The sequence below is a fragment of the Notamacropus eugenii genome, chromosome 5 (assembly GCF_028372415.1).
Source record: "Notamacropus eugenii isolate mMacEug1 chromosome 5, mMacEug1.pri_v2, whole genome shotgun sequence".
NCBI classification, from domain to species: Eukaryota; Metazoa; Chordata; class Mammalia; order Diprotodontia; family Macropodidae; genus Notamacropus; species Notamacropus eugenii.
This window is the reverse complement of record NC_092876.1, coordinates 107,167,545-107,184,420: the sequence shown is the minus strand read 5'-3', so window position 1 is coordinate 107,184,420 and position 16,876 is coordinate 107,167,545. Positions and strand designations below refer to the sequence as shown.

The 16,876-nt window shown below is 39.3% G+C and overlaps 1 protein-coding gene across 2 annotated transcripts in view; it reads left to right on the top strand.

Annotated features, from left to right (window-relative positions):
- CDADC1 (cytidine and dCMP deaminase domain containing 1) overlaps positions 1-16,876 on the top strand; it is a 74,847-nt gene that overhangs the window by 46,766 nt on the left and 11,205 nt on the right. The window contains exon 8 of one of the 2 annotated variants that reach the window (XM_072610519.1): positions 8,587-8,684. The exons of the other annotated variant lie outside the window; for it this stretch is intronic. Within the exon in view, the coding sequence (XP_072466620.1) occupies positions 8,587-8,617 (31 nt within the window). The 3' untranslated portion in view covers positions 8,618-8,684. Of the gene's footprint in view, positions 1-8,586; positions 8,685-16,876 lie in introns of those variants that run through there. 2 annotated transcript variants of the gene reach the window in all.

The window sequence follows — 16,876 nt, the reverse complement described above, 5'->3', positions numbered from 1 at the left end:
TGTCCCGATCACAAACAAGTTGCTGAAGTCTCTGTTTTCTCATCTATAAAATGATAGACACTCAATTAGAAGGAAAATCCAGATCTCATCTACCTTACAGGGTTATTGCAAGGAAAGTGCTTGCAAATCTAAATTGAAATCTGCCTACGTACTAGCTGTGTGACTCTAGGCAAGTCACTTCACTTCTGTCTGCCTGTTTCCTCATATGTAAAATGATAATAATAGCACCGCCCTCCCAGGGTTGCCTTGAGGAACAAATGAAATAATATTTGTAAACATTAAACAATAGCTAATATAGTAGGCAATCTATAAATGCCAACTATCATGATTATTATAATTTCTTTAAAGTGTTTTGTAAAAGTTATTAACATTAGATTAATAATAGCCCTTTATTTTTAATTACATTTTAAATGACTTTAATAATATTCATTCTGTATTTCTTAATCAATGGATACTCCATTAGAATGTGAGCTCATTGAGAACTGACTTTTTTTTGTTTTGTTTTGTTTTTGCATTCCTTTGTATTTCCAACACAGTGACTGTTACATAGTAGGCATTTAATAAATACTGTCTTAGACCATCTGTTAATAGACCACATTCCTTAAAACTCTCTGCTAGAGGCTCGCTCCCAAGTCCCCTCAATTCTCGGAGGCTAAAAAAACCCAGTGTTGCCAAACGTACTTCCTGTCCTTACGACCTCTAGGCCATTTCTCTATCATCATCCCTCAATGAATTTTCCTTTAAAAATTTTTTTCATGAACTTGATATTAACATACATAAACTTTTTACTATACAAAGACCAAAAGAGTGAATTCTATATGAAACTATGAATATGTGTAGTTTGGTTTATTAACATTTTATATGATAGCAAAAAAAAAAATCACCCTTTTGTGTCTCCTTCTGAATCTTTTTTTGCATTTTAAAAAGTGTCTTATTAATGCTCTCTTTTGCATCTTTAACACTATCCATAATTCAGTCCGCTATTCACAAGCTCTTCCCCTCCTTAAGAAATAAACATCAAATAATTATCAACAGAATGGCCGTGTCTGAAAATGTGTCTCATTTTGCACTTTTCTGCCAAGAGGAAAGAGACATTTCATTTTTTCTTCTAAGACTGTTCACTTAGTTAACCAGATTTCTGAAGTCTTTCAAAGTTGTTTTCCTTTTATGTTATTGCAGCCATTGTTTGAGCTTTTCCTGCTCCTGTTCATTTCTCTCTGGACTGCTTCATAAAAGAATGAATTTTTTTCTTCTAAGTTTCTTGTATTTCCAACTGTCCTCTCTCCTTTTTAGGGGCTGTTGAACTCCATTCCACATTGCTCCCAATTTTCTCAATTACTTTAGTACCCCATCGTCTGCCATCATCCTTGGAAATGGTCAACATTTATGCCAATAACTTCAGTCCCCTTAATGACCTCCTTCACACCGTTGTGGCCCATCACTGACAAGGGTACCTTTAAAACCATCATCTCTTGGTATTTTCCCACATCAAAGGTCCTTTGTCCTTGTGCCAATCCTATTCTTTTCACTCACACTAAGGTATGGCAGGGATGTTGGGCAGCTAGATGGTGGAATGGATAGAGTATTGGGGATGGAGTCAGGAAGATTCATTTTCCTGAGTTCAAATCTGGTCTCTGACACTTACTATCTGTGTGACTCTGGGCCAATCATTTGACCCTGTTTGCCTCAGTTTCCACATCTGTAAAATGAGCTGGAGAAGGAAATGGCAAACCATTCTAGAATCTCTGCCATGAAAACCCCAACTGGGGTCATGGAGAGTTGGATATGACTGAATATCAAACAATAATAAAGACTATTCTTTACCCATACCATATCTCATATGCTCTGATTTCATTTGCTTCTATACCCACCCTTGCCTCAAACATGGACACTTTCATTACACAAAATTCAGATCCCTTCCTAAAATTCCACCATTTTTGACTTGCAAATCCTTATCTCTAGGTATCTCATACCATCTAATTTCCTTCATCTACTCCAGGACTGAAGATAACTGCTGCAGAAACTCATGAAATGACTTCACTAATTGCAAATTTGTTATGTCACTTCATCCTGATCTCTGATACTGCTGGAGAACCCTTCTTTCTATGCCCTTACTGAATCTTTTACTCTTATTCTCTGCAGCATTTGTTCCAAATCTTTTCCTCTCTCCTCTTTCTTGATCCCATTGTTTATGTGAGTACCATTCTTTCCCTTCCTTTTCCAGTTGCTTTATGTGCTGTCTCTTCCTCCTCTTCCCCCACTCCCCGGCCTATGAGAATATAAGCTCTAGTTGGCATCCTGACTCTAGCTCTACTACTGGGGCAGCCAAGCCTGGAAGATCCCTTGAATTGAGAGGTCTGACTTACAGTAGGGCTGAAGCTAATAGGGTGTCCACAAGAAATCTGGCACCAAAATGGCAATCCATTGGGATGGGGCAATGGGGTAGGGAAGCTACTAAGCTGCTTTAGGCAAACCCAGTCCAAGTTGGAAATAGAAGGCCAAAGGTCCCATGCATATCAGCAGAAGTGAGGGGCATCTGCTCTGAATACACTGCACTTCCAGGCTGGGGAAATAGGGAGAACAGTCTTTTAAAAAAAATGAACGTAAGGTCTGTAAGGGCAGGGACTGTCTTTTTAAAATTGTATTCATAGTTCTAGCATTTAGTACATACAATATTTGGCACACAGCAAGCAAGCTCACTGTCTCTCTATCAACTTCAAAGAGTTGACTTAGTTTCTTACTTTTATCTTAGTTAAGACCATTTGATCTGATTTTCTCAGACCCTCAAAAAGCATCATCATTACCATCTCTTCCTTCACGGAGGTCACAGAAGTAAGACATCTCTAAGGCCTTGCTAAATCCTGTCTACTTGTGTCCTTCCTTTCTTTATATCTGACCCAATCTTAGTGCAGCTCCTGGTATGCCATAGGTGCTAAGTGATTATTTACTGACTGACTGTCTCTGATCCCATTACTTCCCACTGACTCCAAGATTTTGCTCAGTCAAGAGACAGTCAGCAAGCATTTATCAAGCGCCTACTAGGTGCCAGGTATTGTGCCAAGTCCTGGGTATACAAAGAAAGGCAAAAAGAAATCCTCATTTTCTAGGAGTTTACAGTTGAATGAGGGAGACAATATGCAACAATGACACTAAAATTGGGGAGGATTGGGAAAGATTTCTTCTAGGAGGTGAGATTTAGAGAATTCCGGAGAAGTCAGGAGGAAAAAGAAGGGAGAGATAACTCCAGATCTGGAGGTATTGATAATGCATTTTTGCTTATTGTTAATATAATTTTGCTTCTTAATGGAAAGATCTTCCCCACCCACTAATGGGCTTCAATGGTTGTGATGCTCTCTGGCTCTTGAAAATGCATAAGTATTCTGACATTTGGTTTTACTTTGGGGCTTACTCATTGGAAGTGTGTGTTTGGCCAGATGAGACTCTGTGGAGTCACTAGGGAGCCCCTCTGGCTTTGAAAACCCAGATGTTGGTGCTTCCCTCTCTGGTAACTATGCATGTGTGTATGGTCAGGCAGTTGGATCTGTTTGTTTGTTGATCTATGATGTATGTATTACTTATGTCAGACAGTTGGAAGCCATGTCTGTTGATTTTGATTTCTCTGTATTTTCTCTGCAGTTCAGGGTGCTGACTTTTCCCCCTGAACTAACTGAATGATGCATGTGCTTGATTAAAGTGATTGTTGACCCCTCAAGTTGTTTTCCTTTTAGAAAAGCAGATCACAGAACCTGTGATAGCAGGTCCTCCTGGGAATGTCAAGGTCATTGCTTTTACACTGAGGGACAGCCAGGGAAAATGCCTGCCATCGGGAGCTGGAGTGTTGTGTGTTATAGGAAAAGTAAGGAAGCCGGTATCCCTGGATTGTAGAGTACGTAGAAGGGCATAAGGTATAAGAAGACCAAAAAGGTAGGGAGGGGTGGGGTTATGGAGGGCTTTAAAAGCCAAATAGAAGTCTTTATATTTTCCTCGTGGGGTAATAAAAAACCAGTCACTTTTTTTATTGAATAGGGAGTCACATGATGAGATCAAATTTCTAAAAATTTCACTTGATAGCTGAACGGAGGATATATTGGAATGGAGCAGAGAGACCGACCATCAGGCTATTGCAATAGTCTAGGAGTGAGATGATGAAGATATATCCTGGGATGGTCAAAGTGTCTGAGGAAAGAAGGAAGCTTATATGGGAGATGTTAAGAAGATAGAAATGGCAGAATTTGGCAACCAATTAAATTTGGAGATTGGTAAGGGAATAAAGGCTTGAGGATGGCATCTGGGTTGCTATTCTGGATGACTGAGAAGATTCTGGTACCCTAGATGTTAATAAGGAAGTTAGGAAGAGGCATGGGCTTGGGAAGAAAGGTATTAAGTTCTATATTGGATGTGATGAATTTAAGATGTGTATGAGACATCTAGTTAGATATGTCCAATAGGCAGTTGGAGATGTAGACCTGAAGGTCAGTGTTGAACAAATATATCTGAGAATCTTCTTCATAGAGATGATAATTGAGGGGGCAGAGCCAAGATGGCGGAGTAGAAAGACGCACATACACATAGCTCTGAACCCACAGCCCATAGAACATCTGTAAAAAAGAACTTGTGGCGAATTCTGGAGCAGCAGAGGCCACAGAATGGTGGAGTGGAGGAGATTTCTGTTCCAGAGAGTCCTGCAAACCTCTCGCAAAAGGTCCATCACGCCACAGACGCGGAGTCGAGGCCAGCCCTGCGTTGGCCGCGGCACCGAGAGAAGCAGATCCGAGCGGGCTTCAGCGACAGAATCTCCAGCAGCCACGCGGGTCCCTCCACCCACAGGTGACAAGGGTCAGTGAGAGGGTCTCTTTGGCGGGTCGAGAGGGGAGTGGGGTGCCCCCATAACTCAGGCCCCCTCGGGAGGCAGCAGTGGAGGTAGGAGCAGACCTGGGCTCCCCAAGTAGGCAGGAGCCTGGATCCATTGTTGAAGGTCTCTGCATAAACCCCCTGAGGGAACTGAGCCCCGTGAGGCGGCCCTGCCCCCACCTGAGCAGCTGAACTTAATCTCACACTGACTAGCAGCCCTGCCCCCGCCCAAAGCCCTGAGGCTGGGAAGCAGCATTTGAATCTCAGACCCCAAGCGCTGGCTGGGAGTGGGTATGGAGAGGACACTCAGAAGTCAAGTCACTGGCTGGGAAAATGCCCAGAAAAGGGAAAAGAAATAAGACTATAGAAGGTTACTTTCTTGGTGAACAGGCATTTCCTCCCTTCCTTTCTGATGAGGAAGAACAATGCTTACCATCAGGGAAAGACAAAGAAGTCAAGGTTTCTGTATCCCAGCCCACTCAATGGGCCAGGCCATGGAAGAGCTCAAAAAGGATTTTGAAAATCAAGTTAGAGAGGAGGAAGAAAAGCTGGGAAGAGAAATGAGAGAAATGCAAGAAAAGCATGAACAGCAGGTCAGTACCCTGCTAAAGGAGACCCAAAAAATGCTGAAGAAAATAACACCTTGAAAAATAGGCTAACTCAATTGGCAAAAGAGGTTCAAAAAGCCAGTGAAGAGAAGAATGCTTTCAAAAGAAGAATTAGCCAAATGGAAAAGGAAGTTCAAAAGCTCACTGAAGAAAATAGTTCTTTCAAAATTAGAATGGAACAGATGGAGGCTAATGACTTTATGAGAAACCAAGAAATCACAAAACAAAACCAAAAGAATGAAAAAGTAGAAGATAATGTGAAATATCTCATGAGATGATAATTGAATCCATAAGAGCTCATAAGATCAAGAACACAGAAGGAAAAAAGAAGGACCAGGAGAGAGCCTCACATGGACAATGAGGAAGGATGCTGATAAAGATCCAGCAAAGGAAACCTAGTAGGAATGGTCAGCCAAGTAGGAGGATAACCAGGAGAGAAAAGTTTCACGAAAACCTAGAGAGAAGACAGTATCAAGGACAAAATGGTGTAAAAGGCTACAGAGAGGTCAAGAAGGATGAGGATAGAGAAAAGACAATTAAGAAATCATTGGTTCCATGACGATCCAAAAGTATTCATGATGGAAAAGCTATCCACACCCAGAGAAAGAACTATGGAGTCTGAGTGAAGCTTACTATTTTCTCTTTATTTTGTTTTTTTCTTTCTCGTGGTTTTCCCCTATTGTTCTGATTCTTTTTTCACAGCATGACTCATGTGGAGTTATATTTCATATGATGGTACATGCGTAGTCTATGTCAGATTACTTGCCATCTTGGGGAAGGGGGATAGGAGGGAGGGAGAAAAAAGTTGGAACTCAAAGTCTTATAAAAGTGAATGCTGAAAACTATCTTTAAATGTATCTGGAAAAAATAAAATACTATAAAATGGAAAAAAATAAAATAAAGTTATCATGTAAATCTGGAAAAAAGAATGCCATTCACTTCCAGAGAGAGAACTCCTGAGTACAGATTGAAGCATACTTTTTTCACTTTATTTTCCTTGCTTTTTTCACAACATGGCTAATGTGGAAATTGTTTGCTATGACTTCATATGTGCAATGGGAATCATATTTCTCGCCTTCTCAGTGGGTAGAGGAAAGGAGAGAAATTGGAACTAAAAATAAAAATAAATTAACAAAAAAGAGGGACCCTTAGTAACTCTGGAGAGAGCAGTTTCAGTTGAATCATTCAGTTCAGACCGCAGAGTTAAGAAGGAAAAAAGAAAAGAAGTGGAGGAATTTATCATAGATGGCCTTCTTAAGGAGTTAAACCACAAAAGGGAGGATAGATGTGGAATGAGAGCCAGCAGGGATGGATGGATCAAGCAGATCATACTATGATGCATGAAAAGCCTGAGAGACAGAGTTTCTAGGTAATTAACAATCAATTTATTAATTAGGCTAGCAAATAATCAGTAAATTGATGGTCAGGGGTTCATGGAGATCCCTGAATGTGTAATTACCTTTGGAAAAGGAGATGCCCCTGACAGGTGAAAATCAACCTCAACTGGTGAACAAGCAATGAGGGTGTGGGTGTATTAATGAGATAGAACACTCTCAGGAGAGGAGAGGAGAGGGAAGGACAGGAGAGGACAGGAGAAGAGAGGCTACTCACTCACAAGTTGTGTTTGTCCTTTATTCTCAAAAAGGACCATGACATCAAGATGATGATGACATGACTTGTAGTTGATTTTGATTTGAGTGAGGGAGGGCTGTGTAAGGTCCAATTCACTCTGAAGTTCATACATTGGACACCGGATCCACCCACCTAGCGCAGAGTGAATGCAATTACTAAATAGTAACTATATCTCTTTGACCCAGGAACCCTGAGGGTCTTCCCCTCCTAGTTTGATTTTTTTTTTATTATTTTTTTGTTATTTTTCTTTTCTTTTCTTGAAAGGGGCTGTCCCTTCAGTAACCTATTCATTGAATGAGTGTATCTTACTCAAAGTAAGAGTCTGATAAGATCTTAGCCTAAAAGGCCAAGGTCTCCCATTGCATCCTGGGCCATCTCCAATCGTCTTGATGAATATCATGCCACTGGACCCAGATGGCTCTGGAGGAGAAAGTGAGGTTCATGACCCTGCACAGCCATTCCTCACTCAAATCAAAGTCAACTTCAAGTCATGTCATCATCTTGATGTTATGGTCCTCTTCGACAATGAAGGACAAACACAAGCAACAATTAATGAGGAGGTGTGTTGAAAGTCTTCAGCTCCTCCTGTTGAGAACATGGCTTGATCATGTGACTCAGCTGCCTCTAGCAACCTGGACAAGGAAATCCATCTGTACCCAGTCCAATCTGGTTGGTTTTCTCCTTCATAAACTGGGTCACTCTAAATTCTAATTCTAATTCCAAGGACAAGGGCTTATTTCTTAAGGGCAAGAATTCACCAAGATTAGATTCTATTTTTAAGGTCTTCTAGTTGGGTGGGATCCCACATAAGGATCTGGGCAATCTCATCTATCAGCAATGTCCTTCAGAGACTGACTGAATGACCTGCAAGGGCTGGTCCCTGAATGAGGAAATGGAAAGAGAAAACCTCACTCCTAATTTAATAATAATAGAAAATAATAATTTCTCTCAATACCATACCAAGAGGGTGACCTTATGAATGAATTTTCAATTTCTTTCTCTGAAATGACTTTTTTCCAACTGCCTAAAGCCATATTCAAGCTTTCCAAATACTTATAAAGCCTTCTCTTGTCCTTTCTATCTACCCAACCATACTTTCATTTTTCTACTCCCTTTAACTGTTAAACATCTTGAAGAAGTCTCCCTATTCCTAACCAGTCCCACTTGCTCACTATCTCTTAAACACCTGGCAATCTGCCTTCCCCTCGCTCCCTCTGTAAACCTACACAATTCCATCATACTTCAGTATGTTGGTAATCTTACTGAGGTGGGTACCCTCTGCAGTGGTGCTGATGGAGAACCTTCCCATTCTGTGTGACTCTAATTCATTCTTTCAGTCCTCAACAGGGACCTCCACCCAACAATCTGAGGGCCTTCGTCTGGACATGTTTCCATTGCTGGGCATGAAATGAACACACATTCTCTCAACTATCTTTTGCTTTTGCTGGTTGGCTGGCCTATGATTATCTCCTTCTGTGGTCTGTATCTTTTACAGGGCTTCTCCCACACAATGTGTTGCAGTCTAATCCCATCCACTGTGCATTGCCCTGTAGACGACCTGGAATTTTAGTTATCCAGAAGCTGTGGTATTCCATGCTTTGCATCCTTATGGTATCATTGGAAGAACACTAGTGTTCAGAAGATTTATTTCACGGAGAAGCCTAGGACCATGGTGAGTGCAGCACAATTTCCGAAGAGCGACCTAGTTCATTGTCTGTACGTAGCCTGTGTTCAAGACATATGTGCCAATGGACCAGTTCTGTGTGAGCTATCTGTCCCACAGCATTTCATAGTCTGGATAATAGTATCATAAAAATAATGAAACAACATACATACTATTACGCTGTGGTTTTACACAGGGCTCCTAAGAAATTTCATCAATTAAATAATTTTAGATACACTGGATTTACCTCAAGTTTATGGATATGTAAGATGAAGTGAATAATTCATTTCTTGGCTAGGGATAAAACTGTTATTCCTGCTGGAAAATATGACTTGCTTTGATCCAGCTTAAAGATTGGAACGTACCATGGCAAAATTTAGGGACAACCAATATGGAAATATGTTGCATACTGCACGTGTATAATTTATATCAAATTGCTTACCATTTCAGGGAGGGAAGACATAAAGAACAGAAGGAAAAAGTTTGGAACTCAAAAATTTTTAAATGAATTAAAAGTTGTCTTTAGATATAATTGGCAAAAAATAAAATAAAATGTGATTTTCGAAAAATAAATTTTAAAAAATGTATATTTGTCAGACAGCAAATAATGTAGGACCATATTTATTTTAGTCACTAGAGGGCGGTATCATCCCTAAATGAACAAAATTGCTGCTCTGGATACTTAGGCTGTTCTTTGACAACTTGGTCTTCAAACTATGATTTACACCCTTTGCCTCTTTGGACACAGAGAGTCTTTCTTCTCTATTATCAACTAGCTAGATATATGGATGGGTCTTTATGTGCAAAAATACACATATCTTCTTAAAGTGACAATATTTTAACAGAGATGATCTATTAGGACTGACAGTTCAGAATTTTAAAATCAGAATTTCATCATCCCCATGATTACCACCACTACCACCGCCATCTTTATTATTATCACAATAACTAAAATGCAGGTAGGCCTTTAAGTTTTGCAAAGTTCTTTTCAAATATTATCTTTTTTGATGCTCACAACAAGCTGGAAGGTAGGTGCTATTATCATCCTCATTTTGCAGATGAGGAAACTGAGGCAGAAAGAAGTTAAGTGACTTGCCCCAGATTATACAATTAGTAAGTGTGTGAAGGAGGATTTGAACATATGTTTTCCTGCCTCTGAATCCATTCTGTGGATGAAAGACATCCCTAGTGGAGAGGATGTAGAAAGTGAAGAAAAAAGGGCTGAAAGAACACTGTCAAATAGCCAGACTTGGAAGCCTAATAGGCAAGAGTTGTCCACAAACGAGTTGGAGGAAGAAAGGTAGGAAAAGACCCAAGAGACTACATGTCATGGTAGTCAAGGGAGAAGTCAGTTTCAAAAAAGACAAGAGTCCAATAGTAGACCAAAAGAAAGTCAAAGAATGAGGCCTGGGAAAATGCTATTAAATTCAGCAATTTGGACATCATTTGTGCCCTCCCTGGGACTATTTTTAAATATTTTGTTTTCTCCAATTACCTGTAAAAACAAATTTTAACATTCATTTTTTAAAAAGTTTTGAGTTCCAAATTTTCTCCCTCCCTCTTTAATCTCCCCCTCCCTGAGGTGGAAAGCATTTTATATAGGTTACATATATGCAATCATGTAAGAGATATTTCATATGGATCATGTTGTGAAAGAAGACATAGAGCAAAAGAAAAAAAAACATTGAAAAAATAAAGTGAAAATAGAATGCTTTGATCTGCAGTCAGACTCCATCAGTTCTTTCACTGGAGGTGGATAACATTTTTCATCATGAGTCCTTTGGAATTGTCTTGATCAATCTATTCCAGAGAACAGCTAAGTCATTCATAGTTAGTCATGGTACACAGTGTTGCTGCTCCTGTGTTCAATGTTCTCCTGGTTCTCCTCATTTCACTTTGCATCAGTTCAAGTAAGTCTGTCCAGGTTTTTCTGAAATGTAGGGCACTACTTTAACGGTGGGGTGGGAGCAGAAGCCAATAACAGGTTCTGGAGATAATAGATGCTTATGAAGATAATACAATTGGTGTAGGCAACTTGTGGAAATAATGAGAAACAGGATAGTAACTATCCAGGCAAGGTAGAAGGACAAAGTGACTTTTTTTTTCAAGATAGGAAAGAGCTGTTCATGTTTGGCAGTAAATAAGTGAGACTCCTGGGACAAAGACAGAAAATGGAGTGGGAGGTGATAACTGAAGAGGCCATTAGATGATGAAGAGGAACTTGGAAATGAGGAAGTCAGGGGTCAGAAATAGGTTGACCTGGGACACAAAAGGCTGAAGAAAGGAGGAGAAGATGGGCCTTTGTTATAAAGTAGTTTTGGTTTTTTAAGTTTATTTATTTTTAGTTTTCAACATTCATTTCCACAAGATTTTGAGTTCCAAATTTTCTCCCCATCTTTCCCCTCCCCTCACCCCAAGATGACACGCGTTCTGATTATCTCTTCCCCCAGTCTGCTTTCCCTTTTATCATCTCCCCCTCTTATCGCCTTCTCCTTTACTTTCTTGAAGGGCAAGATAGATTTCTATACCCCATTGCCTGTATATCTAATTTATCAGTTGCATGTAAAAATCGTTTTTTTAAACATTTGTTTTTAAACTTTGAGTTCCACATTCTTTCCCTTCCTCTTTCCCCACCCACCCTCATTGAAAAGGCAAGCAATTCGATATAGGTTATACCTGTGTAGTCATGCAAAACACTTCCATAATAGTCATGTTGTGAGAGTATATTTTCCTCCATCCTATTCTACCCCCCAATTATTCTATTTTCTCCTTTGACCCTGTCCCTTTTCTAAAGTGTTTGCTTCTGACTATCCCCTCCCCGAATCTGCCTTCCCTTCTGTCATCCCCCCATTATATAGAGTAGTTTTGTTAACAGGATATATACAAGATAATGAGATCTCCAATATTTGGTAAACTGAATGTGGACCTCTCAAGCAACAGCCTTGTGATAGCAGCCTGGTGAAGGGGCACATATGTTGATTTGGAGAGGAGGGGAAATAAGGGAGCTTGTACCTGTTCACTGACATCCACAGTAGAGTAGGAAACCATCTTCTGTTATTTAAAGGATTGTCATGTTGAAAGAATGAAACTTTTCTAAAAAAAATGTTGCTGCTTTATGCTTTTACCCTAGAGTTATTTCCCCTTTATCTCTTTTACCCACACCACTGAAACTTTTCTTATACCAAAGAAAAATATTTAAGCCAAGCCAACCTAGTTTCCAAAAGTGTTCATATACCTTACATGAAGAGGCATTCAATTTTCTCTAATTTAAACAGAAAGTGAGAACTAGAACCAGTGGATGGAAGTAAATAAGGAGGATTACTTTGGCTTGTCAGGATGAAAACTTCCCTAAAAATCAGAACTGTTCAAAAATGGAATGGGTTGCCCCCTAGAGAAGAGAGTTTCCTATTTCTAGGAAAGGTGGAGGCTAAACATTTGTTCATATAAAGGATGTATATTTCAAATAGGATTTGGACTAGAATGACTTCTGGGGCAGCTAGGTGATGCAGTGGATAAAGCACTGTGGAGAACTTGAGTTCAAATATGGCCTCTGACCTTTCATACTTACTAGCTGTGTAACCTTGGGCAAGTCACTTAACCTCCCCCGCTCATTGTCTTGCAACAACAACAGAGTTTATGACTCTATCAGGGAAACAATCCTGAGAACATTGATTGGACTGTCTCCAGAGGAGATTAGCAAACCTAACCCATCAACATGTCTTCATTAATTACTTGCCTAAGAGACTGGCTAAAGGGCTACTAGATGAGGAAAGATATCTTAGATTTTTCTAGTAATGGAAGTGAGAACTTTTAGAATTCCTTCACACTTCCCTGTGTTCATTTGGGTGTCAGCTTTCTGATTTTGTAGGTAACATCCAAGCTGGGCTTTGAAAGTACATAGCAATTTGGCCTCTTTGAAAGAAAAATAAAGTGAATCTTAGCTGAGATTCTGTGCGAGGTAAAGGACAAAGCCTTAAATGGAGCTGCCACAAATGAGGCTCACCCCTCCCCTTCCACACCCTTTTGACAGGACAGAGTCTCATTCATAAAAGCTGAAGAAGGTCATTGCCATGTGAATGTCACACTCCATGCCCAGAAAGTGTAGCCTTTTTTTTCTCCAATAGACAGAACAGTATACAGTCCCTGCCTTGCCTCCTTCCCCCAAGAGCCTCCTTAGATTACAGAGCCTCCATTCTATTCCATGCTCGCCTAAGAGACCTACTCACAGTGGCCAGGGCTGCTGTGGGAAATGCCATTGGTGTGAATCCAGTAAGACTGGCAGTGAGTTAACCCTTTACCTTCTCCCAAGAGCAACCCACTAGGACTGTTAAGGGTTAATGGTGGTTGTTTTCAGGCTTGTTAATGAATGAACTACCATGGTTTTACAGACAATAAGATCTGGCAAAATGTCAGAAGCATAGTGGTGAGTTTTTGGTGAGGGAGAAAACTAATCCATAGGACTCCAGCCTTTTATTCAATAGAATATTGTCATTTTGTTGACTGAATCATCCCCCCATCTTTTAAAACCCAATTCAAACACCCCTTCTTCCACTAAGATTTTCCTGATGCTGCTTGTTGGTAAACAGTTTCCCAGCTTGGGCCCCAAACAGTACCTTTGTAGCACCCTAATACACTTATCCTATATTCTTGTGTATTTGTGATTATCTATCAATTGGAAACATTAGACTGTAAAATCGATGAGACCTGGAACCCGGTCTTTCTTAATCTTTCCTTTTCCCTCTGTACCCAACAGTGATTGCACTCAGTAGGTGCTTGATAAATATTGGTGGAATTGAATAATTTGGGGGTGGAGAAAAAAGTAGACAGATTTGTATATATGCATATATACACATACACACATGCATGCACATACATGTATACCTCCATTGCTCTGGGCAACAAACCTATGAGTCTCCATTGTGTGACTGGCTCCCTATCAGATGATGTCAAATCCTCTCTCCCCTTACTAATTTATCTTTGCAGCAAACGTATAAGCATTTGATTTTATCATCAAAGTCACTGGAAGAGAGAAAAATAGGGGATACATAGATGGGTAACTGGTGAACTTCTCTGAAGGTAGGAAGAAAAATGCGCAAAGATCAATGCATAAAAATGACAAAGTCAAAAATAACTAAGAGCTTGAGCTTTTGTTGGAGGATGGAGAAAGGAATAGACTCATTTAGCAGCTAATAATAGTAATAATAAATAACATTAGTAATAAAGACAGCTAGGTGGCCACATGGATAGAGTGCTGGGCCCAGAGTCAAATCTAGCCTCAGACACCTACTGCCTGTGTGACTCTGGGCAAGTCATTAACCTCTGCCTGCCTCAGTTTCCTCATCTGTAAAATGGATATAATATTATAGCACCTCTCTTCCAGTGTTATTGTGAAGATCAAATGAAATAATACTTGTAAAGTGCTTGACACAGTGTCTGATACATGTAAGGCAGGGCAAGAGAATGCAGTTAGTATTTATTAAGAGCCCACCATCTACCAGAATGCTTTACAGACATCACCTTGCTGTGTTAAGTGTTTTATATTTGATACTCACAAATGTGACATAGTTATCCCCTTCCATATCATGACTTTATCCTTCCCAGTTTTGATGTGTTGTGGGTCTGCATAAGAAATTCAATGGGAATTTCTTGGGAGTTTTACAGAAGTTGCAGATGACATGTGAAGGTCAGCAGATGATTCAGAAAAATATTTAATGCAAATTTTACAATAAGGTACTAGAAATATCCCTTAAAAGAAAAAGAAAAAAAATTCAGACTTCTCTGGTATGAAGGGAGGGCCAAAAAAATTTATGTGGGTTTTCCACGTCGTGGGGGCGCCACACTCCTTGTTGCCACCCGCAACGTGGAGAAGATAACTGTATTCCACATTTGATCTTTATATAGATGCTGTATACATGCTAGCTATTACTATTATCAGATATTTGCATAACACTTTACACACATCTCACCTGAACTTCATGACCACTCTCTACAGGTATTATCATCCCCACTGCACAAATGCAGAAACTAAAGGTCAGAGAAGTTAATGATTTCCATGTGGTCACACAGCTAGTAAGTGTCGGAGGAAGGATTCGCACCCAGGTCTTCCTGACTCTGTCTGCTCTGCCAAGTCATGGGCCTTCAAAGCTCAAAAAGAGGTAAAACTAGATGGAAATGTCTTCCAGGATCTAATGTGAAGGAAACATAGAAGTAATTACTAATACCACCACTGCAACCCAACAAATACATATTAATTATATTGCAGTGTGTTTACTGAAGTATGTGTAAAGGGATCGGGACCTTTTAACATGCTATTAGCTCGTTGTTTCATCTATGACAAAAATGTTGCCACCAAAGAATTCAGGGTGTTCTCAGTGTGAAACTGGAGGCATTGCTAGCTACATCAGTATTAGAAAATAAGGACTAACCACATCCAATAGAAAAAAGCAGCAAAGAAAACAATGTAGAATTTGATAATTAGCCAAGTGAAGGCTCATCTAGAATAGAGATATATTTATATTATATATGTATTTAAAATATATATACCTCGTTCAGTGAACTTGTGTCTTTAAAAATATGTATTTTGATAACTATCAATATAATTGCTTTCCTTTATAATCCTATGTCTTATTTAATGCATTTAAAAACATTATTTTAACAGATCACCTAAAGGGTCCATGACACAAAAAAGATGAAGAATCACTGAACTTGAATTATAAAATAGCAAAAATTAGGAAGGCATCTTTGCCAGCCTTCTGCTATCTACAGAAATTCTTTCCAATTGAATCCTCCCTATTCCTGTAAAGTTCTCAAGATTTTACAATCTCCAGTCAATTTTTTCCACATTAAATTTATATGACTTTTGTAATTCTTTTGACGTAATTCTTGAAATGAAAACCCAGTCTTAGTTTTGGAATCTTCTAGTCATTCTTTCCTGAGTCACTATGATGAATAAGAGTCATTATTTTTCTTTAACATCTCTGCCATCTTTCTATAATAAAGCTGTCCCCTCATCCACTCTTACCTTCAGCCTGCTTAGCATGAGCAAGACAGCGGCTGCTCTTAGGCAATTTCAGTCTCACGTCCTCTTAATATGAAAATCCTTCTCGAAGGAACAAGTAGAAAAATAAATTTATTTTACATACCATAAACACAATATTCCTTTTGATAAACATGAAAACCAAGTTTAAAAAAAATTCCATGTTGGGGATGTTTTTAGTAGTAGATGATGATCTTTAAATCTTTGTTTCTTCACCATTACTCTTGCCCAAGTTAAAATTTCTAGTGGTGAGTAAAATTTCAGAACATAGGATCCAAACACAGAACAATCTGTAAAGTCTGGATTCAGTCAAAGGGCTGCACTTGAGGACCTAGGAGGCCACATGTGGCCTCGGCTGCAGTTTCCCCACCCCTGATTGAATGTTCCTTGAATTCATCAAGGTGATTTTGGAGCCTAATCCAGATTTCCAAACCGCAGTGTGTCTCAGAGCAGCTTAACCTGATGAGGAATGTTGTTGGATGGGGACTATATATAGATACAACTTAAAAGGTTATTAGTATTACGTTAGTGAAGGATGTTATTTTTTTTCTAGATCCTTTCTTTTTATTGCACTCTTAGTGGAAATATATTAGAATGAAGAATTAAAATAACATTTGTAAGGATAGTAAGTGAAAGGAATGATACAGTCCTTGTACCCAAGAGGTGAGTTACTGTAATTTCTATCAAAGAGATCTTAGGGAGAGCTATGGTTGCGGTGGTTACACTTTGTGTTTTAAAACGTGTTTCTTCTAAGCAAGAGATTGTAGGGTTTTGTTTTCTTAACCAAATTTTTACTTTTTCATTTCAGTAGATTAATTCATTCACATTTAACATTCTAAGAATTAGGTTTATATTTTCCTCCATCTATCTCTAAAAATATTTTTTTTCCTTTGAGATTGATTCCCCCCACCTCTTCTTGGTAGCTGTTATACTTTGGCCAGCTAAGAACAATCCTTGCCAACTTCATTCTAAAACATCAAGCTCCCATATGCTAGTGGAATGAGTTAGAAAAAGTTTCTGAGATCACTGAGTCTTCTATACCCCAGTCTCAACAATGACGGATAATCAAGAGACAAGGTCCAGCTT